The 24,648-nt window shown below is 37.8% G+C and overlaps 1 protein-coding gene across 1 annotated transcript in view; it reads right to left on the bottom strand.

The window, feature by feature from the left end:
- IRAG1 (inositol 1,4,5-triphosphate receptor associated 1) overlaps positions 1-24,648 on the bottom strand; it is a 57,424-nt gene that overhangs the window by 27,692 nt on the left and 5,084 nt on the right. The window contains exons 2-4 of the mRNA XM_036385073.2: positions 7,095-7,158; positions 4,023-4,100; positions 2,800-2,988 (exon numbers count right to left, since the gene is read on the bottom strand). Of these exons, the coding sequence (XP_036240966.1) occupies positions 2,800-2,868 (69 nt within the window). The 5' untranslated portion in view covers positions 2,869-2,988; positions 4,023-4,100; positions 7,095-7,158. The remainder of the gene's footprint in view (positions 1-2,799; positions 2,989-4,022; positions 4,101-7,094; positions 7,159-24,648) is intronic.

The raw sequence follows: 24,648 nt of genomic DNA, 5'->3' as shown, positions 1-24,648 counted from the left end.
AGGAGTTCAGCATGTACACAAGTGAAACCTCATGGCCCCGTTGTTCAAACCTGCCTTGTCCAGGAGAGGGGCAGGAACAGCCAGAGCAGGAAGCTCTTTGCAGGGCCAGCTGGCTCCAATCAAAAGGAATTGTTACAGACTGAGGAGCGCTCAGGCTGCTCTACACAGGCCTTGGAAGAGAAGCTTTAACAGGAAGCTTAAGCTGCCTCACAACAGTGCAGCGTTGTACAACTGCACAGAGATGTCACAGAAGATTTCCATCACCTTCTTATTTGTGTGCCTTGAACTCTGCTCCCTTGGGAGCTTCCAGACCCATCTGCTCCTCAACTATTCCCAACTGTTATCTCATCTCCTACTACCAGTGGTTCCCTGCTACTCAAGTCTATGCTTCCTTTTGTCTAAAGCCCTCCCCCCCAAAAAATTAGGGTAAAACTGAAGCCACCTCTGTGGCTCAGGTGGGATCTGCTCCACAAGGATGACCAGGAGCCATCCAGACTTGCAGGGAGGCATGTGGAGGGCTGAGAGGGTGGCAACAGAACAGCCGTGAGGATCAGGGATGGAAGTAGAACCTCCAGACATTCTGGCTGTTAAGTTCTACCAGACCCTCACTAAATATACAGAGAATGTACTTTTGAAATGTTTATAATCCAGACAAATTCAGATGAATTTTTACATTAATGGGATGGTGAGGGGAGAAGGAATACAACGATATTCTGCCATGCCAGACAGTCAGGTGGCAGAGCTTAACTGTATAACACCTGAATTCTTTAAAGCACTAGGGAAAAAAACCAAAACAACAGAAAACCAGGAAACAGAAAACCCTCTGCAACCTGGCTATATTCTTAGATATTAATTAAAAGTCTAGACTGAACTTCAGAAAAACACAAGCTGCTGTAAGAAATACTGAAATGAAAACCCACATTTGTTTTCTCAAAATGAATTTGAGACATAGAACCCAGATCTCCCCATCATGCAAAAGCATGATCATACTTGAAGCATGCAGAAAGCTACATGTGATGTAAGGTTTTCTTTTTGTCAGGACTGTTTTGCAATCTGTGTGCATTTGGGCATGCAGGGAAAAGGTGGGGAAGAGTCTCCTGAAACACAACAAGGAAGTTGATAGACACCAGGCAGCACTCTAGATGAGATGAAATTCTAGACTTGGAAAATTTTGTTGAGTGGCAGAAAAATTCACCAGCTTTCAGCTCCTTTTGATGCCCTCTCCTTGCTTGCAAGTCCTTATGTCACAATAAGCTGTTTTACTTAGAGTGACTTACAGTCAGGCTGTAGAACTTGACCTGCAGCAAGAGCCAAGAGTGACAACAGCTATGAGCAAGATCAAATTTTCACAACATTGGCTAGTGGCAAACCTTATGTAGGCTTATGAGCAGTGTTTTGGTTAAAATCACTCCACTGCAATTTTGTGCCTGAAAATAATCACTTATCTAAAATGAAGCATTTTGCACAGTGACCTGATTCATGAACTATCCATTACCACAGTCCTTTTAAGACCTACATCTAAAAAGCCTGGAAAATGTATTAAAAATTTAATGCTTTGATATTAGGAGTTGGGAAATTTTCATTTCTCTCACTTGACAAGCACATTCAGGATTAGAATCACTGATGTTTGCTAGATTTTCATATTTTTCATCTCTAAATAGGTTTTATACAGCAAGTCTTTTGTACTAAAATACATTTCGCATAGGTGAGTTTAAAAAGCCCCAATAAAATCATCTTCAGCTAATAGATGTTATCAGATGGTAGTCTTGATGAACTTGTATCCAACTGGGCTGTTTCTCTTAAGGCAGGAAATTAACACTCAGCACCATGTGCAGCTTAGATGGAAGGCAGGACAAATCAGTGCAGAGCTCACTGCTGACTGTATTTTCCAACCATGTTAAAGTAGTGGATGTTATCACCTAAAGTCTGGAATGTAGTGTCCCCAAACCCAATGACAGGTGTCACATCTTTAACTGAGGATGTGCCAGACTATAAATCCTCTCTTTCTTTACACCAGTTTGCATAAAAACTAATGATTTGGATAGCCTGTGATTTCTTAATCCCAGTAAGGTCCTTTACTTCAGCTAAGCTAACAACTAAAAAAATCCAACCCCAGTTTATTAAAGCATGAAGCTACTTTTTATCTGTGGTATAGATTACTGAAAATAAGGAAGACCCATCTGTTATTGATTTTTCATATTTACCTGGAATGAAAACATGTCAAGACATGTAGATGCCACACAAATTTGAAGCAAACTGATGAAATGCCTGAGGAACACCCACCTGCCTCTCACTAGTTTCAGTGTATGATCATCTACTGCTGTGGCAAATAAAGCACTGAGAAAGACTGAAAACCAAAAAAGCCCATTTCCATCTTTCACACACACGAGTTGCAGAACATCCTCTATATCTCAAAAAGCAACAGTAGCTGTTGAAATGCAAGCCTAAATTCTGTTCTCAAAGTTTAAAGTTAGTTTTCTTTAATAACATCACAAAGGTCATTTTTGGACAGCTTTGATATATGTCTGTCTGTTCTGAAGCATTTATAAGACTCCAGTTCAAAATGATAAACAACTGCTTGAGCAATTTAAGTTCTCATCCCTTAGGCTATAAAATATTTGGGGAACTCAAAGGATTTCAGCTGGAGGATCATTCATAGCTTCATCAATTAAGCAAAACACCCTAATACAGAGCAACAAATAGATTTTATTTCATAAACCCCTAAATATACACAAACATGTTTCAGCCTCAGGTTTCCAGCAAGTGTCAGAAAACACCTTTGTAAGTAAGAGAGCTTACTTTGGCTGGAGGAGAGCTGTTGTGCTGGGCCTCTTTTGCTTGTCCCTTGTCTTCAGGTAAGGTTGGCATGGTGGGCAGCGTGAAGCACGTGGAGCTGCAAGGTTGACTAAGAGGACCATGCACTGCTGGCAGTATCTGTTTCAAGTTAGCCTGAAGGCATAAGCTCTGCGAGGCCTCGTGATCTGCAGGCTGGGTTAGATGCCAAAAATACAAATCAAATCCATTTAAAACTCTATGCTCCAAAACTGAGATCACTTTACAATAACAAACAGTATTAAGGTTTAAATTAAAAATGCTATCTTGTGTTTTAGTAACTAAAGCTTTCAAGGTCAAGTATAACTTAGCAAATGCATTCAAAACAGACAACCTTCTGTTCTTGTTGGTATTTCCATCTCTTTCCTCCACTTTACAATTTTCATTTTGTCACTATGATGTGATCAAACTGCCTTCTCTAAATATCCTCTAAGAAGTAAACAGCATCCTGTACCATATCCTGGATATCACAGAACAGCAGAATGGTTCAGGTTGGAAGGGACCACAGTGGTCATCTGGTCCAACCTCCCTGCTCAAGCTGGGTCATCCCAGAGCTCATGGACAGAATTGCATCCAGAAAGTTCCTGAATATCTCCAGTGAGGGAGACTCCACAGCCTCTCTAGACAATCTGTTCCAGTGCAATCTGCTCAGAAGAAGTTCTTCCTCATGTTCACATGGAACTTCCTGTGCATCAATTTCTGCCCTTGCCTCTTCTCCTATTGCTCAGCACCACCAAGCAGAGTCTGGATCCATCCTCTGACATTTTCATCCAGATACTGACAGACATTGCTAGAGTCCCCTCTCAGTCATCTCTTCCATAATATGTCTTTAGTAACTAATAGCCTTAATGCTACAGAGCATGATCTCTGATCTCAGAGGACCAAAACTGGAGCCCTAGAGGGTGGCACTTCTCCTTTGAGCAAGGTGAATTGTGAAAAGACTTGGTGTACCTCTGCACAAGACAAAAAGTGTAAGACACTTCCAAAGCAAAACAGCAGAAATGCCCAAAGAAGGAAAAAAAAAAAATCACTGCCTATTAGGTGAGAAAATACTCATTATTAGTATGAAGGGGAGGCAATGCATTCACAAGGGTAACATCAGCATGAAAGCCTATACCAAAGTCTGAGGATCAGCAGTGCAAAGCACAAATCAGTCCTTGGAGTGGCAGTGGATGGGTTGAAATACTTACTGTGACACCTGCCCAGGAATCAGGGAGCTGTCCTCGTCAGTGTCCTCATGAATGCATCACTGCATTCCCCGGCGGTGCCTGCAGGACACACACACAGCTGAGGCCACCTGGTGCCCACACTGTGTCTCCACCAGGAACTGCTGACTGCTGCACTGGAAATGAACCTGCTACAGTTTCCCTTTCAATTTCAGGGGTGGGCTAAGAAATCTATTCATGAACATGCTGGTTTATTGAGGTTTCCAATTTCATTTGTCAAAATACATCTGTTGCTTTAAAATTAAGGCAAAAAGAGGCAAAACCATTCACAAGAAACACTGAAGCAGTCTCAGTAGTGACAGGTGCCTCACCTCAGCTCTCACAGAAGAAAATCTGTGTTGCAAAACCTACAGAATGTGTGAAAACTTTGGACTACAGAAGCAACTAAGACCCATGCTTTTATTATGTTCATTTCACATTATGTTGGAAACTTAATTGTCTCTTTCACTAGAAGAGGAATACAAGGCCATCTCACATGATAATGCAGAATGAATAGATAGTAAAAATGATCCTACATTAGTATTGGTGTGTTCAAGTAAAAGTAATTATCTATCATTGCAGTTCCTCAATAACAGCTCTGAAAGAGATACAGCACATGTGACATCGTTATGAAGACCAAGATACAGATTCTTTTTGAACTGTGGGCATAAAGATTTTCCAGAGCAGGGCATGCTGTAGGGACAGCATGTTTCATGCTTTTCTAGACATGTACCTGTTACAGGTGATTTTTCTAACTCTACAAAAGTGGTAGTTCATGTTTGTATCATGATTTTACCCACCTCTGACTTCAAATAAGAGTAAACTTTCTAGGAATAAAATCTTTTAAAATGGCTATTAAGGCAAAACAATAAAGTCCCTAACAGGATGGAAAAGACATTTTTATGATTATGTACAATTTAATAAATCCACAGGTTAGACAGATACCGAACAGCTGTATGTTCCAACAATTAAGTTTTTTTTTTGTATCAAACCCAGTCACCAAGTATCTGCAACACATGAAACTGAGATGGAAACAAGGTAACTAAAAAAAGGGACACAGACTTACTTTTCATCCCCAGAACAAAATCCTGCCCTCTTACACAACTTCTGAGTTTGCAAGAACTCAAATTCAAATTAAAAAACAAAAAAAAAAAGGGAGAGAAAAAAATATAAATCTGGCTATTTATCTAATCCGTCTTAGTGTTTCCCTTATTAATTTATTATGATTCTGATACATTCAACCCAATGCTGGGCCTGAAAAATCAGGAGTTTCAAGTCATGGCCAAAGCATGCTTGCAGTCCTACATGGAATCGTAGAAGCTATTGCACCAAAGTGGCTTATTACCAGTCTAAACTGAGTTCTTGGTACATACTAAACTTAAAGTAATGCAACTTATCTTGAAACAAGAAAGAGCTATTAAGCACATCAAGTTTCAGTTCATTTTTCAGATTTAAAAAGCAAAAAAAACTTTAAAAGAAAAAGAAATAAATCAGCAGGCTTGTCTAAGAATAGAAAGGGACAAATCCCAAGCTGTGTTGTCCTAGAGATGCAGCACAGAAAGTACAGCCAAGGGAAAACAGAGGGTAGAAAGATGAATTTATGCCACCTTAGCAACCCCCAGATTTGGAGTGGACGGAGTTCAGGCTGTCTCCGACACAATTAGAACCCTACTCCAATTTCCTTACAGAGATACCTTGCAAATAGGAATAAGCTTCAAATCTCTGTGCTGATCAGTAGTAAAATTTCTTCTTCTGAGTTTCCATTTTTTCCTAGTATCCCTCCAGAAAACCCCAGTGCTGAGGACTCTACTGGAGCAGTGAAAGCTTGCACATAATTTTTCATATTCTAGATTCCTGAATCAAACACCATCTCTGCGCACCTTACCTGCATTGCTGCAGTCCACTACACTGCCAAAGTAAGGGGTACTGCATTTTGGTATTTCAGTATAAGGATGTAGTTCAATTAATAAACTATATGGTTTAGAACTCCAAAATAATTAACTTTCAGCCTAAAAGCTTAATTTTAACCTGTGCAGTGTTCTTAAAGTAAGTAACCCATATTTTTTAAAGACTATGATGCTTACCCAGCACAAACATCTTATATTGTAAATGTAAGTGGATATACCATGCTCTGCAAGGAGTTCTGCCATTTTCTAGCCAATTCTGTTCATTTTTTGCTTTCTGAAACTGGTAGGAAAGGCAAAGATTTAGAAATTATGGAAACTTAATATTAGCGAATAAATGTTCTTCCATCACTGCTGAAGTGACCTTATGCCCTTTAGCTGGGCAATGAAGACAGCCAGAGTAAGTGTCACATGGAGTCAAAAAGCACAGAAATAGGGAGTTTTGTGATAACACTCTCCAAGAATTAGAGGAGCTTATCTGCATCTCAAAAATGTAGATAGAAGAGAAAGAAATGTCCTTGGAAAATTTATGTCACTGGAAGATAGGGTTTTTTTTCCAGCAGAGCATTAGGGCAGAGTGCAGCCGTGGAGCTTACAGAAATTCACACCTCTATTTACAAAACCAGCTGACAGCCTTACTGAACCCTGAGCTAGAGTGTGTAGAGCTTGACTAGCCTGCTTCTAAGCCTGGCTCACCTGCCAGCTGAACAGCCTTTGGAACCATGCTACCATGAGCTTTGCCAGCTTTGCCTCCTTTCCACAAGAACAAACATGTTCCAGTCAAGGAAGGAAATGATGTTAACAATATGTGCAATTCCGTGAGGGACCAACTGAAACACCTGTAATTATTGGCCCTGAAGACACTGAAAAGAGAGATTAAAAATACACCTGCACTTTGAAAACAGTTAAGGTGCATGAACACATACTAGCATCCTAAGCAATGAGATAATTTCAAGATCCTCTTATTGCTATTTCTTTTTCTTCTTCATTGATCAAGCTCTGTCTGGCCTGCCTCTATCTCATCAAAGGATATAATTAGATTACTCTAGTGTTTTATCAAAGTAAATGATCTCCCCCAAAACTCAATTCTTTCAGAAATGAAAAAGCTTCAAAATTATATTTTAAAATTAAATACTTGTAGAGATTAACTCACATGTCACAGGCAGAGTGGACGTGGGTGAAGATCTACAATTTCAGTATGCACGAGCCTTGCGCTCCTACAAAATGAGGTAAAAAAACACAAATTACCTATCCAGTTCACAAAATTCTGCTCATTCCCACACTAAGAGGAGACAATCTAAAGAAAAAAGTAAGAAAAAGAAATAAGAGAGGATGGAGTGCTTTTAACATTTTGGTCTGTTATTATAAACTTACTGCTTAAAATAGTTCGGAAAAAAATTATACCCTGAGCTCAAATTTGTAGTAAGATACAGATCAGTGAATGCAGAGAACTTTCTTTTACCACTGTGTAGACTTGAGTACAATCTCCAGGAAATGGAGATCTGGGAGCTCTATTCCATAAAAGGGAAAAGTATTTAGAGGCCCTTGGCTTTCAGTGTGTTCTCTCTGCAACTTATTTTACCATAGCAGAGAAAGTTAAGTATAATCTGTTCACTTCCCCTGGCTGAGTCATGGCTGAGTCCATGTCAGCAAGGGCTCAGAGAAAGGTGCTTTACTCCATCCCCACTGATAGCTGGGCACCTGACCCCAAATGCTCTGTCACATCTTAACTAGGGGACACGCAAAAAAAGAGCAGAAATAAACACTTAGGAAAGCATTTTGTTAATATTTCTTGACCTCATGCTGCCTGTGGTCAAGTCTCATTTGTCAAAACGAGAGCTGCTTGCTCTTGGTGCAGCAGCTGAACTGCACAATTCTGAGTGGCTTTTTGCAACTTTTTTCTTTGTTGTCCTGTACAGTGGTTGTAAAATGCAGCAAAATTAAAAAGGTTCCTTTTTGCATAGCTGTAAAAATACATGGAATTCACGTAACATTTTGAATTAGGTTTTGCAGCTTTGAAGTACTTAAGACCAGTAAACTTCCTTCAAACAAAGTCTGAGCAAAACAGGGTGTTTTTCTTATGTTTGTACCAAAAAAGTGTTTTCAAACACAAAGCATGATTATAGCTTAAGATATGCAGCTTGTTGGCATACATTAATTATCCCCTAAAATTTTAAAAACCCAAAACCACAACACAACAAAAGAAACAAACCCCCTAAAAACAGATGCAGGTAGTCTTAATAGAAACACTTTAAAATTTTGTATTAGGACTCCACAATCTTTGTATAATAGGAACATTCACTGAGAAAAGGAAAAAGAATCCCACAACTGAAGCTGACTCATGTACATTCTTGCCCTTTGTGACAAAAGGTCCTACATGGAAACTGGGAGACATTTTCTTTATTGTCTGCAACACAGGGAAAAAACTGACTAGTAGTTTCCTACTGCATCTCAGTTTTATGACAAAAGCTTGGTTTTTCATGTTAAATACTCCAGTTTGCAAAATATTAAGATCCTGCTTCAGCCAATTTACCAAACCACAGAGTCATAGTCCCAGGACAAAAATAAGGCACCTCTGTGATAACCTTGAGTTCCAGCCACACTAACATCCATACAACTGCTCAAGGTAAAAGTGGGAAGACAAAGTGGTGTTTCTGCTTTTAGGATACAGAACAATTCCACTGAGGCATGCAGTGTACATGCAATCACTGTGTGAATCCAAAAAACTGTTCTTATTTTGAGATTAATTCCTGATTATTGAGATTCCTGAGTGACTTCAATAAAACTTCTTGACAATCAGAACACTTCCAGGTTGCAGCCTCAGAGACAAGGGAAAAATGCAAATAATTCGGTCACAAAAATATTTTAAAGGAAGAAACTAGAGAAAGCTGAAGGAAAACACAGTTCCTAAAAAACTCCCCTCAAACTCAGTGGTTACAGACTTCCTTGGAACTACAAGCTACACATGTAGGACTTGATTTACAGAGCAGCATGACAGGAAAGAATCTCCTTTTCTGCTTCCTGTTTTCCTCATAGCTCAGGAACACATAAAACTGGATGGTTTTCAATAATCTGCTTGAATGAGAGAAAGGAAAAGTTAGGTCAGTCAGAAAGTAAAATGTTTTGATGCATGTCCAGCCTGACATGAATCCTGGGAGAATATCTCAAATAATGGGTAGTTATGACACTGTTAAGACCGAAAACCAAAATGTTTGGGGGTGAAAGGTGATGCTTTTCCATTATCAATAAGACCGACCCCTACAACAAGGCATCTGGTTTGATTATGTATCCAAAATTTGCATCACAATTTAAGGAATTCTGAAAAATAATTCCAAAAAGGTTTAGTGGAAAATTTATTCTGGGAGTTCTGCACTTAACTCCTAGAGGATCCATTCTGGTCCCAGCTTTATCTTTTCCTCGATACATTAAGAGAAAAAGCAACTGGACCTATTTCACTCACAGACAAACATTTTAACATAGCTAAATGGAAATTTAAGTCTTACTAAAAGATCATAACTGTGTTCAAAAATAGCACTTTTCTTTCTGTAAAATGTCAGCTTCTTTTGTTTTAGCAATGTTTTTACAGTTTCTGTTTTGTTAGCAGTCAGTGTTTAGATTTATTTCTCTTGCAGCAAAGCATCTTTGGAGTGGCTTACAACGACATTTTTTGCCTTGCAAGAATTCTAGGCTGAATTTTATGCTGCAGACAATCAGCAAACAGATGAAGAATGTACATATTTTAGAAACACCAAGGAGCAGTATTTCACTAGCTTTTTATACTAGTAGACCCAGATTTTAAAGAAAGGTATTTCTTTTAAGGAAAGCCTATTTTAGACAGCCTGAAAATTTCCCAATTCCACGTGGTTTTTTTAGAGGCAAGTAGGAGTCAATGTTGCATGAATCAAACTTTTATAAATTACTCTGGTTTGGATGCAATTTTTTTATCTTCAAGGGTTTTTTTATCTAGCACTAATGAGAATATAAGGAAATGAGGTCATAAGCAGCACAACTTCCCTATGAAAACAAATGGTTTTAAGAATTGCATACAAGTTCATAAAAAAATATTCTATTTCACTTGCAGTTTTTATTCATTCTGGGGCTTTTCTTTGAGCAAATATTTTTGAGACAGAAATCCAAAATGGCAATTTTATCTAGTTAAGTCTGTACCTAAGATACTGGACTCAGCTCTCTTATGAGAGGGATGTCTTACTGCCCTAATTTTTTCCCACATCAGTGAGCTTTCAGCTGGAAAAGCAAGACAACAAAAAGCATTGTCAGGCAGGTGGCCTCTAGGAAACCAGTTGGGATGAACTTTGAGGCACTTTAAAATAAAAATTTTAAAATATATATATAGTGAAAAAGGCAGTACATGTGATATTAAGGAAGAATGAATCCCTGATTTATTCAGTATTATGCATAAAGTTAAAGAATGCAGCCAACAGTAGCAAATCTGATGATCAGAAGACTGTCAGATCTCAATGCATAGTTGCTGTATTTCTCAACTTGCAGGTTATTTTTCATAGACTTTAAGAAAATGCAGCTTAAAAGAAGATTGTGAATATAGAGTGGGAGGCTATTTGGCATGGAGAATAAGGATTTCTAAGCATAAGGAACAGCACATAAGAAAGTGTGAAGGTAAGAGTGGGAGAACAGTACACTTGGTGTCATTCAGGAGGGCACTTCAAAACAAACCCAGAGCTAGGAAGTACCTGGAAATAAGTCTATTACAACATAAAGGCAGTGAACTTAAAACAGGATATATTAAAAAAAAGTTGAAATGATATGTGAGTAAAAAATGTTGCTCTCTTCGTCCTCCTAGATCACTTCCTATTTAAAAGCAGAATTGTTTAGGAGGCAGTGCCAGTCCCGTTGCGTGGTGCTGAAGGACCCCTCTGATGCAGGACCTGTGCACTGATGAATCTCCCAACAGAAATTGCAGCATTCAGAGTACCAGGAGATAATAATACCACCCAACATGCTTTTGCCTAAATGAGCATCACGTACTCAGTCACAGAGTCACTTGGCTTTCTTTCTTCTACTCCTCACAGATTTGGAGAAACCTAGATATGTTTCTGCTGTCTGGACTGCATGTATTATACATCACAATCTAGTTACACATTTATTTTTGTCTACGGTGTAGGCAGTGTTGGGAAATTGAGTTGATATTTTCTCAAATTGCCACTTGTCTATATTCTTAGTCAATGTAAAAAGAGAACAAATAAGTTTGTGTGGAGGGGAGACAGATAAGATTAGGGGAGAAAAAAAAATCAGTGTTCCTTGGTGTCGATTCATCCTTTTTAAAGAAAAACCTTAAGGTTTGTGTATGAAGTAAAATGTTTGAAAGCAATTTCTACATAGAAACATTCTGTAAATTATTCTGCTTTGCAGGGCAGCAGGATATCAACTTTGCATAATTTGGAAAAAACTACTACCAACAGCCAGACTTAGAAACATAAATAAGTTGAAGGCAATTAGGGCAGAGCACTATTGCTTAGTGACCCAGGAGTCTTGTTGCTAGTCAAGCAAAAAATTTTCCAAATGAAGAAATCAAACTAAAGTCTTTCTTTCCCAATCACAAAGGGTAATCCCAGGGGGCAAACTTGGTTGAACAAACCAACAATAAATAGCTTTCTTTGGGATCTCAAATGCAATTGTGGGCTTTCAATCAGGGAGATTATACTTAGCTTTCTCTCTTGCATAGATAAAAGGCAAAGCAGCAAAACAAGCATTTTATTCCCATTTTATCCTTGCTGGACACAATCAGATTGACATTTGCTTACTTTAGTGATACATGGACATCTATTTTTGTATTGCAAAAATGAACACAAGCCAAAAGAGCATGAAGGTGTTTCACTTCCTTTTTATGAGAGAAGGATTATGGATTATCTTAGTCCACTGAATGTTTTTTCAAGTACTGCTGTACATCAGAACAGGAATATCTCACTATCAACTTATTCAAATAAACAGCCATTGTGTGGATTTTGACTGCTTACCTTTTTTTCTACAGACCTGCTAGTTCACTCATCCAGGCTGCAATGTTCCAGCTTGGATCAGGGGATGCTGTATATTAGGACACAAGAATTGCTGCTTTTGCTAGGAACAGTCCAATTTTATTCCTAGAGTACATATGAAACCTGCAGGCCTAGCTGTCAGTGAAAAAACAAAGCTGATCATATCACCTCTTCCTTCCTGCCAGCACACAATACAGAAGTGTGAAAAAGCAGTAATATTTTGTAATGTCACATTTTAAGCTTTTTTCCAAAACCAGACAATTTTGAGGGTAGCAGCAACACTAATTTCTCTTATCAATATCTAGTTCTAAAAACAGGTATAACAGCAGCAGCAACAACAAAAACAACAACAATAATAGATTAATAATGCAAAGGATGATTGTTCAATTTTAGTATTCTCCAAAGAGGTGGGGTGAGGGAAGAAGTCCTCAGTGTCTCATTCAGTAGTGATGTCAAGGCAAAATTGGAGCCAAAAGCTCTTTTTTTTCCTCAAAAGATCTATTAATGCATTACAAGATTCTGCAAACACACTTTTTTGCCTGTATTGCTGAATCATTTACAGATTTCTGTGTGCTGTGGTATTCCTTGCTACTGACTGTGCTTCTGGGACATTATAAATACTCTGACTAGAACCCAAGATGTAGTCACACGGTGTTATTTTCACACTATGAAGTTCTTACAGTAAGCATTCCTACACTGATGCATTTTTTCATTTAAATGTAATTTTTAGAAGGTGTGATAGGAAGAGGCAGCATATTTACAGCACAATTCAACTTAAGTACTATGTAAAGGCAGGCTTACAGTAGCTTGGATGAAGCCTGATCTTGGTTGGCTTTCTTTTGGTTTAGTTTTTTTTTTTTAACTGATATTTAAAAGCTAAGGCCCACAATATTCAGAGACATAAGATCACCCTGTTACTGATGCATTTAGCAAAGATATTCTATGTGCATTTTACTGGCCAAGTTAGCAATGAATTGGGATTGGATGACCCTCCAATGAGGCACATGCTGAATCAGCAACAAATTCCTCAGAGTCCCTCTTTTGCTAATTGGGCTAATTGAGGCAGTTATTAATTTCAAGATGAAGGCAACAAAGCATATTTGATTTAATAATTTGAGGGCTGTGAAGGTGTTGCAATAGACAGGATGATAGTAACTAAGACAGAGGTGAAATAAATACTCCAAAATTCACACATCATACAGAAACAAGCTGTTAGCACAGAGACTGTTTTGTATGTACCTGTTTCATCAGGTGTGCTCGTGACATGGCTGTTCTTATATCTCCCAAAGTAAAATATCAATTTGCATGCTTTAAAAAGTTATTTTATAACACAGGCCCAGCACCAAGTTAAACTTCAGTCATAAATAACATCTGGTGAACTTTGTGAGATGAACCCTTTTTGCAAGCATCCTTTACATAGTACATAAATTGAATTGTGCTGTAAATATGCTGCCTCTTCCTATGACAACTTCTAAAAATTAAATTTAAATTAAAAAGTACATCAGTTTGGGAATGCTTGCTCTAAGAACTTCATAGTGTGAAAACAACATTGTGTCCAAACTCCCAGTGCAAACAAAGCCTTGAAATGAAAAGACTGAGGACAGCTGAGTTCTGACTGAAATTTTTAGTAGAGCAGTGCATCATATCCCCATTACAACTGACTGACTACACAGATGCTTTATCTGATTACTGAAAAGTAATGCTCTGCCTCCTGTCCCTGCTTTGAAAATACCAGGATCCCAAGGGGATACTTAATCTCAGGTAGCACTTGCAAGCCTCCCTCAGGTAATCTCTGGCTGCATCTCTGACTTGACAAGTGTCATGGCTCTCTCCTACTCTTAGATACCCAAATCAGCTACTTGGCCTGAACTATATGTGGCCAGAAGGAGACTTCCCAGTAGCTGAAATCAAGAACCCACAGCCAAAATCATAGGGTAAATAATTTGCCCTTTTTTATCCTTATTTGAAATCCAGATGCAGTAGCTTCAGGAAAATTTAACCTGAGATCTTTATTTTAATGTGGGGGGAAGGGAGAAAGCACACTGCTTCATCTCTTCAGAAGAACAGATTTGCTGACTTGCAGAAAGGATGGTCTGAAAATGCAAGCAAGCAGTTGTTTGTGAGAAAAGAGAAGCAAGTCCCCATTTCCTGTGTTCTTCAAGTTCTGCATGCCAACAGAATCCAAAATGAGGGACAAGAGATTATTGCTAGTACCAAAAAAACCCAAACAAACCACCCCAAATCAGCTCCAGAGCTGCCTTTCCACTACATCATACAAAGTCTCTACCCACAGAATCTCAAGATTGGGAGCACATGGTAATGCTAAAAAGCAAAAAATTGCTAAAAGCAATTCAACCTTTCATTTTTCAGATATCCTTAAAAGTAAAGAAGTGAATGTTCTCTTACAGCATCCACTTCAAAAGCACCTCAACCATTCTATTTGTCTTCCAGGTATTAACACCAAGGACCTAAAGGAGACTTTAACCATCTACTTGTAGTGTCCTCACTTTAAGGACCCACTGGTGTATTCTGCATATGGATCAGACTGAAGTCAGCATTTCCAAAGCTAACCTTTGATGATTTAAGTGAAGGAAGTACAGGATTCCTCTTACTTTTAAACGCTTCTCAGCAGGAAGAAAATGAGGCCTATTTCGGCTGCTTGTTAAAATTCTAGATTCAGGATCTTTACAATTTGCACTCTAATTGGAAAATTATCCTTATTGGCTTGCATCTCCTAGAAAACATGGTAAGAAAAATAACTTCTCATTTTCTTTCAGAAGGCTGAAAGTGTGGTACCAGATACCACACTCTGAGAACATATAGTTTACTAACTTGATTTCTGCCATTTTCAATTACTGTTCTTCAAAACCTATGACTAGGCAAGTTAATAATAAAAATCAAAACTGTCAGAAAAAGAAAGGATTTTTTATGCATTGACTGGCACATAGTGTACCAAAACCCACATTTTTCTGGGTAATCAGACAGTTCAGGAAAAAAGCTTTGAGGAAAACAACAGCTCCGCTCTTCTGGAAGAGCACAAGCCAAATGTAGCAAAATGTTCCTCATGTCCTTTGTCAAAATCTTTCCCTGATAAAATTATTTAGCCAACACCATTCCATTCCTGATTATATCCAGGAGCTGATCCAAAAAATAACGTACCAGCTTTATGCACAATCTCATCTCATCAACATCTAAAAAAACCCACACTCATTTGGAATGGTTTAATCAGTGTTGTGCACAGGGAGGCCCTAGGAAAGAGATGAGCTTAAACCAGAGAACTACTTCTGCAGGAAAAGAGAATTCTATGCTTTGGGACCTGCATTTCATATACTAGTTTGGACATTTTTACCTCAAAACCTAAAATGAAAATAGGGGATGTGAGAAGGGCATAAAAAGGAACAGAGTTATTCATATTCTATGAGGCTTTAAAAAAACTCCAGGACATGCCATGGATCAAGATTTGCCATAGAAATATCAGACCTACTGCAATTGTCTGGTTTTTCTAGGGCACTCCATATCTGCAGTAAGAGCAGTGAGTAAGGCATGGAATTGCATTTCAGTCCTCAGTTCACAAGCAGCAAATGACTGAGTTTGTACAACACCTCCTGTTCCATTGCAGCTGCTGACAGTTTGGTATCTCCTGGGAGAGGAGCAAGGAGAAAAAGTGGGAAAGGAGCAGCAATCACATCTTGATACTGAGCTAAACTGACCAAATTCATGTTTCTTAGTCCTGTTTTAGTTTTATTGCACTGTATAAGCTATGCTAGAACTCAGTATTGCTCTTATCACTCTACTAAGAAATTGTCACGTGTATCTAATTATGCTAATTTTACAACTTTATATATGATGAGTCAAAATGGCCTTCTATATTTGCCTGTTATAAACAATTGGTATACAATAAGCGTATTATACATTAAGATTTATTACTTAATTCTTTCTTCTTTATGTCAATTAAAGTAAATAAGGTTGCATTAAAGTAATGGAACCCATTATTTTAAGTTTAAAACAGTTGTAGAGAATTATGGAGTGAAAAAGATTCAGTAACTCTAATATATTATGGAATAAAAAAATACAAACCCAGGTAAATTATTTAGAAAATATCTTTTAAAAGATTATATAGGAACTCACTGTAATTTTAACAATACCATAAATCTACACAGATAAGACTAATCTTAACAGAAGAAATGCTGAAATACCAATGCATCAAAGTTTTACTGTTAATCAAAGTTTTAGAGGTTTAGAGTGCCTCTGGACAACATTCTGGCAAATGCCAAGAAAAAAAAAAGCTGTGCATTATCTACTGGAGGTAATGGAAGGGAAATAAACAGACTTAGAGACTGAGATAAAGGCACACAATGAAGGATGCTCATTCTTTCCAAACATCTCCTTCAATATTTTGATGTTGACCTTGAACTGCTTTGTTATTCTGCCCAAAAAAACCAAACTTCTGATTTGAGAACTGATTGCTTTATAACTTTATTATCACTTAAGACTTTCATCCTAGTTCCTAACTTTTAGATTATAACTGTCCTAGATAAGAAATTTATGTAATAGTTTATTACTAAATAGATCCAGATACAAGAATGATAAATTAATACAGGACTGTCCAGCAGTCTAAACTTTGCTATTTCATTAAATTCCTTTACAGAAATCAACAAACATTTTAATAGCAGCAACATGTATTTTTCAAGGAGAGGTTTTGACAAAAATTTCTATCATGCATCTTAAGGAAACTGCTCCCACAGGACAAAAGAGAAATACCTCTGGTAACTGAAGGAAGAAAAAGGACAGAAGAGTTCTGTGTGCTGCAGACATTACACTTCCATGAGTGCTAAGGTGTTCAACAAAGTCCTGAAGAATGTGGAAAAGTGGATCTGTACAGATGATTAAAGATGAGATGTGAAAATCAGAACCAAAGACAGCCAAGATAGTTTATGCAATATTGAGCACCTGAATAACAAAACGTCAGGTGAAAAAGGCAAGTAGATGCACATGACAAAATAAAATATAAAAAACACTTATTAACTAAGAGTCTGTCATTATGTTTTACAAGTCAGGAAAGAGCTCAGAGTAATTTTGAACAGTTCTCTGAAAATAGCATTCAGCAGCAGCCAAAAAGGCAAAAATGTCAAGAATAGGAAAGAGCTGGAAACAGCATAGAATATGAGACCAAATCCTTAAAACAGTTCTAGTCACATCTCAAAATACCCAAAAAACCAAACAAAACAAGCACACACATCCCCCAAAATAACAACAACTAACCCCCAACAACATAAATGGTTCATAGAAGAAAAACTGGTCAGTAATTGCAAATGGTTTCCATGCAAAAAAGACACTTCTGGATAGAAACAGGTTAGAAAGTGATGAATAGACTGAAGAGGGTGGCCTATTAATTATTTGCACTCAATTCCTCACAGTACATATGGATAAGGATACCAAAAGCAGTTACTAAGCAATTGTTTGAGTAGAAAAGAAGTTCCTTCACAACAGTACATAAATAATTGAATTTGTTACCACAGGAAGCTGAAAAATAATTGGAGCAGAGAAGTCAGTTCAAACAGAAATCAGATGCACGTAGAGGAGATGTACAGCAGTAATTCTATACAGCCCCTGGACCTGGAAAGGCCTGAGCTGCAGATGTAGAGAACAGTGAGTGTTAAAGAAGGGTTCAGCTTTTGGAGTAGCATGAACATGATCCTTATGTAGGATCAGATGAATGGTTTGCAAGACCTGGATGTGCAGCCCTTATGTTCAGTGGTGGAAGCAGCTTCAATTTCTGAAAGAAACTGATTGTGAGAAAGTAAACAAAGGAAAAGTGCCTTTTTGTCCATCACATGTAATTGGCAATACTGAAAAAATGGATGGACAGAACAACAGGCAGGAGAAAGCAATGGGAGAAAAGGCCCTTTTCTTACATTTTTCTAGTTAATACAAACAGTACATGCTAAGAGCACAGCCAGGACTAAGACCCAGGATGATACTGTGCTGGATTCCTCAGCAGCTTCCATGAAGAAGTAAACATATCTCAGCCTGAAGAATGTCTGGCATCTCCCTGCTTTGTCACGTTTTAGATTCTTGCAGATGAGCAATCTTCAGATGTTTTTAAGAGGCTATTTGGGTGGCAGGTCGCTGAAAGTGTTTTCAGTTCTTTAAGATGTACCATAGAGAAAGAATTGAATTTCACATGAGACATGACAGTAAACCAGCACTTTCCAAACTTTGCAGTCTTACACACATAGGCCCATTTGCTTGCACACACACACTAAAGGACATCCACCATTTTATGGCTCTGTGAAGAAAATCCTATATGCCTTCAATACCTTTTAATAGAAGACATAGGTGCAAATCAATATAGAAACTTCCAGAAAATCAAGAAGCTGAGACTGGGGTGAAGGCTTACACAGCTCTCTACTACAAAGTATTGCTGTTCTCCATCTTTTTCCTACTTATTATCACCGAATCCCAGAACAGCCCAGGTTGGAAGGGACCTTGCAAGATTGACCTGCCCAACCCTCTGTGGGAAAGGGACCCTAGACGAGATTATTGAGCATCCTCTCTGTCTTTTGAAAACCTCCAGCAATGGGGACACCACCACACCTCTGGGTTGGTTGTTCCAGTGAATGATTGTTCTCACTGCAAAAATATCTCTTTATTTTGAGATAACACCTCTCCCTGTCACATTTATTCAGCTGTACAATGCTGCCTACACACCTGGTCCAAAAGCCTCACATGTGTCTGAGTCAGAAAAAACATGAGAATAATCTCAGCTCAAATCAACGGTGCAAACTGAGGAAATGTCTTAAGATGCTCTTGCACTACCCACTGCTTTTCTCTTAGAGAATATACAGCAGTAGGAATAAATTCATTTTCTGGGATAGAGGCTGGAAATACCTCTTCACTTCCTCTAATATTTCTTACTAGTTCAGCCAGTATAAACATCAGGCTTTAGCAGGCAAAGAAATGTAAAAAACAAAAATATAAGATTGGTCTATGATTGGTCTATGAGATGGTCTATAAGATTGGTCTATGAGATGGCCTTCCCCCCTGAGATATTAAAAACTTGAAAAAGGCCACATGACTTGACAACTCTAGAAGTTATTTCACACTCTAAGTATTACTTCCCTTGTGCACCAGTAAACTCAATCTATAACAAATTCCATAATAAGGTTGCTTTAACAAAGAGATAATATGTATCATTCTAAGTTTTCATTCACTATGGCTAGATACTCCATCATAGATGCACAAGATCAAAACAATCTACATTTAATTCTCATCTAGCAAATTTTGTGAGAAACCTACTTTTTTTTTTTCCACAAAGCACAGTCAAGCTTCCACTCTCTACTTTGAAGAGAAACTACACATTTTGTTTGCCTCTAAACCTGCAGGTTTTTCCTGTGCTGTTTTGCTGCAATACAATTATGCCTTCAATTTGGCAGGTCACACCTTGTCCTCCCTTTGTATGGCTTGCAGGACAGGACTAAGCAGGGAAAGCTCCCTAATATCAAATCCTGGGAGTACAGGTAAGTAAACGAACATGACAAACAGTTCTTCCAACACCCAAAAGCCAAATTTTCACCTCAGCATCCCTCTTCCCCCTTGAAGCTCTCAAGCTCAGTTTTGCCTTAGGTGTTGTGATTTTATAAGCATTATGAAACTTGACCTAGTTTGCTTGTGTCTCTTTATCAATTCAGTTAAACTGAACACCACCTCTGCATTAATCCTATTATAGTTATTGGAGATGTCATAAAGAAATGAAAACTTGATAAGCTGAGGAAGCTATTGTCATCTCACAGACAATGCACATATCTGCTTTTACTTGTCAGCTGAAATTGCTGTTTTCATTCAAAGATTCATCAGCTGGGATATGGCTGGATACAGTTGCTAAATGCTGATCTAAGATCTCTTTCAAGTGCTCCTACCAAAACCAGTAACACCAAAGTTGATGTTCCTTGTGGGGAAGGATCAAGTGAAGAAGAGCCTAGATCCATTTCATTCTGTTCATCATTTTCACTACTGTATTATTAATAATACCACTTGCCTTCAACATATTGACAGGCATGAGACTATGCATAAAAGGAACCATCATGAGGACTCACTTTAGCCTAAGGCCATTTGTCTCATGAATTTTTCTGTTAGTTTGGGTTGGGTTGGTTGTTTTTTCCTTGTTTTTGAATCAATTTAAGTTCCTATCCTAAAATCAGGAATTTAATTTAGGCTCTCTAAACTGCATTCTGCAGGAACCTTTCACTTCTCAGACAACCACAGAGAAGCCCAGGGAGACAAGCTTTGTTAGGTTAAAATTACCTTTTTTTCTTTATGGCCTTTCCTGAAGTGACTTACTTCAGATTACCTTCCAAAAACTTTTCTTGGGGCAGTGGAAGGAATATTAAGCTAAACAGAGACAGTTTCTATCCTTCTCTTAATTCTTAATTATATTGGCTAAGAATTTATGTTCTTAAGAACTAAAATCTTAATTCCCTTTATTAATGTTCTATCCAAATCCTAGGCTGCAGTAATTAGGAAATCATCTTCTCAATATTTTTCCTCACAGATCAAAATAAGAGAGAAATAGAATGGCAGAACTTAGAACTAAAGTTTATAGGCTTTCTAGAAACACTTAATGTGTGTTCCACTCATCTTTTTTCCCCTCTTCCCTTCATTTCTTCTTTATACCCAACAACTGACTAGAAATAAGTAACAACTGCCAAGCTAGCTTAACAAACAAAATATATCTAGATTTATAAAAAAAATTTAAATCTATCAAAATATAAATACCAATGATACTGTTTGATCTCTGCAAATAAGATGATATCAAATTGTGTTGAACATGTTTCTAAGGCATGTAAATATTTTCTTCCACCACAAACTTTGTTGTTGTGTTTCTTAGTTAGAACAATGTTTATTTGCATTTCCATGGCACTTAAAGACAACCTACAAATTCATTAATTCATTTTCTAAGTGTTCCCTCCAAGTGTTATGCTTTTAAGCTGGTTGAAAACAAAATAAGTATATTCTTACAGAACAAAGAGGATAAAGTTACTAACTGAACATGCCATTTATGTAATTTTGTTGAAGGAAAATATTAAATTTAAAGTCAGAGCCAGCTATGATTTTTTCTAAAATTCTCATTATCAAGTTAAATCAGAAATAATTTTCAGAAGAAACAATGGAATTTAGAAGATTAAAAAACAGGGCAACTACAGTACTTAGCATAACAATTTGCCAACCTGTGTGAATGGCACCACACTTTTCTATCATTCACAGAAAAAATCCACTTCAATTCTAAATATGTGTTAAGTTACTTTTGAACTGAGGTGGAGCAAAAAGCAAATTTGTATCACAGAGCTTGTCTGAATTACAATCAGTTCCTTAAGTGAACATACTGCAGAGCTTCATGAATATTCAACTATAGTTACCAATTACACTACATCAGTGCTTTTGGCATTAAAAATTTAATTTTCTTCATTTTTTTAAAGCAGGGTGGAGTAATGGAATTTTATTTAGTTCACTCACTAGGTTCATACTGTCTCTTCATTTTTATTTCTTCAACTACACCAACCCAAAAGTCAGGCATTTATAAGTCACACAAGTTTCTAGTCAGGTTACTCTGCAATGACAGGCAGCAGTTACTTGTTCAGTTTACTCTCACAAAGCTGCCCAGCTGCAGCCCTTACTGTGATGGGTTAATATTCCTGAGGAAGGTCTGAATATTGAAAACATGCTCAATATTCTTTGCACTGGTACATTATTTAATCTTATTAACTGACTAGAACATTAAATTTCACCCACTTAAATCATTAGTCCATAGCACAAATGCAGCAGAAAATAAGGGAACTGTGTGCTTAAGAAAGTGAGGGATACAACAGTTGAGTTCTGACCTCTTCAAGGGATTTGCTTCTTCACTGTATAATGACATATTTTTCACTATGTCCTACAAATATTTTGGGAAAGGTGATTTTTTTTTTGTGCATTTTAAGAACCTCAGAGCATTCAAACACTGTGAATGTAATACTTCAGCACTTTCCAAAAACACTTGCCAATAGAGCAAAGATTTAGTACTGTGAAGAAGAAATCATCACTTCAATGAAGTGAAACTGGCCACTGTTCTTGCTTCTTCACCTGAATTTTTTATAGATGCTGGCACTGTGGAATAAATACCGCTTTAGGCAAGGTCCAAATGATTAAATTCACTGTAGTAAAACTCATTGTGTTACCTAAAAGCAGTTGTCTCATTTCTTGCACTGCTGAACTAATTCTCACTTTTGTCACATACCCAAAGCACATGGCACTTCCAGTCACCAAGAATGCACACTTACATCCTGAGTTTTATCAACAGGTGGAGCATTCACTTCAGTGGTATAATGCTTGATAGTTATGGGAAAAAAAATATAGCTTTTGGATATTAGTTAAGCAATCCAACAATGATTATTATCTTCTAGGAACTTTTTTTAGGGTTTCATATCTTCTCATCTATGACCCCAGCCTTAATTTTCACTGATCAGTTTAATTAAGATTGTTTATAGAAGCAGCATTCCATTTTAAAAACAGCAAATGGGTAGCATATATGTTAATCAAGGAAGAAAAAAATGAAATACGTTTAAAATTGTCAGAATAACAACTGACCTGTGCAATTCTCATGTGTACAGGGCTCCTTATTCACTGCACTGAATGAGACCCATAAATGAGTAATTAGCCCAACTATTTCAAACTACAGAATAAAATCTAAAATGCAAGCAGAAAGCTTATTACCTATCAGAGGAATTTAAGGTCTGGAATTCTCATGGTCAGCATAATGCCTTGCAGCACAGGTGAAGAAAAGATAATGAATATTCAGAAGGCTGATAGCTGGAATGCTGTAAGCAGGAGCTTCCTGTTTTAAATATAGAGAAACTAATTCAATACTAGATAGAAAAGGGTGGGATTTTTAGTTTGCTCAAGCAAAATGAACAACTCCTTCCAAGCAGATGATCAGGCAAAGAAAGAAAACAGGATGCTACCACAGGTTAATTTCTTTCAAATAATCACAGAATAACAAAACAGTGAGTAACAAAGTGTGCAGTCAGTTTGCTTAAGAGCAAATGAGATCTCATTCTGCCATTTTTCACTGAAGTTTACTTCAAGAAGAAGGATCTCCAGAGACTTCTGAAGTGAGCTGAAGGAAGACAGAAGGGGAGTTCTTTAACAGGATCCCTATATCTCATGTCGAGAGCATTTATTTAGTGTTGCTGGTTTTCCCAATGTTATTTTAATAAAAGGAGAAGAACAAAAACACTCCTTATCCATAAACCAAATATCTTCATACTCTGGATAGTCTTCAGAGGAAGAGATCAGTATTTTTCTCTATATTAAAAAACTAAATAGACCCCTAAACCTATAACAGGTGATTTAAAGGGCACCTGAAGTAGTGAGTCCAAGTGAGCAGCGTTCATCATGTGGAACTCCTGGAGTTCCATAAGTCTTAGAGCTCGCCTGGTGACCTTGAACATGCACAAAAGGACATAACTGGTGGAGAAACCACTTTAAATGCAAGGAAGTTATCAGGGAACAGATTCCTGAGCCCCAGTTGCCTTCTTTAAATGACCAGAAAGCGATAAGGGCTGCTGTCTCAGGGCATTACTTTATTCTCCCTGGCTGAGCCTCAAAACATCTGTTGCATAAGGAAAGCCTAATTAGAAAGGCTGCCTCTACCCGGATGGTTGACATTTACTTGCCATGGGAAGAACCTGTCCACTAACAACATTCCCATGAACCTGACTGACATGCCTAAAGAGCAGGCTGAGCAGAGTCTTTAGCCTGTTCCCAAAGACTGCAGAAACCTCAGACCTTTTCCTTTCAGGCCTCGATGGAAAAATCTGCAAAATAGATGAGGGTGTCTGTTACAAACTAACAGTGCTCTGCACCACTTTGGAAAGCAGACAAACATATGGACTGCCACCAACTATTAGAACTTGGTGTGAAATCCCAGGAGTTATCAGCCTGCAGCTTTCACGATCTCTTTCACAGACATTTACAAAGTTTTCCAAAATAAAGATAGCAGTGCACAAACAGACAATTTAGTAACCTATGTCTCCCTACATTAAAAAATGGGTTGTTTCTAAGCAGCTGAGCTATCAAAACCTGTTCTTCGGGTATTTTATTTTGATGATTTTGTGTCTTATCTCCCTCACAGCAAGCTTATATGTCTCCTTGTCTCCTACCAGTCTGGAGAGCCAAGAGACAGCATTTGCTATTTGCTGTGCCTGGTTTTAAGCTTCACACATGCCAGGTTGCCAGCTGGCAGATCAAACAGAATCAGCAATAATTTCAGCTCACAGTGGAGCCTTTCCTCTTAGCAGCACTAAGCTGGGTCTCTCCTCTCTTAACACACCACTGATTTTCACTTATAGGAGTTTAATACTTCTGGAATCCTCTCCTGCCAAATTCAACAAGTCGGACAAGTTCAAAGGGTACTGGGAGGAATGAAGGGAGGGCGGGGAAGAAGGGGGAAAGTTAGTTGGCTGACAATCAGAGTAAAAGTATAATTTTTAGTCCAAGGAAAACAATATCAAAAATAGATTTTGGAAAGAATAAACAGCATAGCTAACACTTAAAGAAGGCTAGTGGACAACACACAAAGAGAAACGTGCCTCTAAACAATAGCCATGTAATACTTTTTCTCAAGAAAAAAGCTTATGTAGCTGATGATGTGTGTCAGGT

The sequence above is a fragment of the Molothrus ater genome, chromosome 6, assembly GCF_012460135.2.
Source record: "Molothrus ater isolate BHLD 08-10-18 breed brown headed cowbird chromosome 6, BPBGC_Mater_1.1, whole genome shotgun sequence".
Classification (NCBI taxonomy): domain Eukaryota; kingdom Metazoa; phylum Chordata; class Aves; order Passeriformes; family Icteridae; genus Molothrus; species Molothrus ater.
This window is presented reverse-complemented; position numbering and strand designations above follow the sequence as displayed.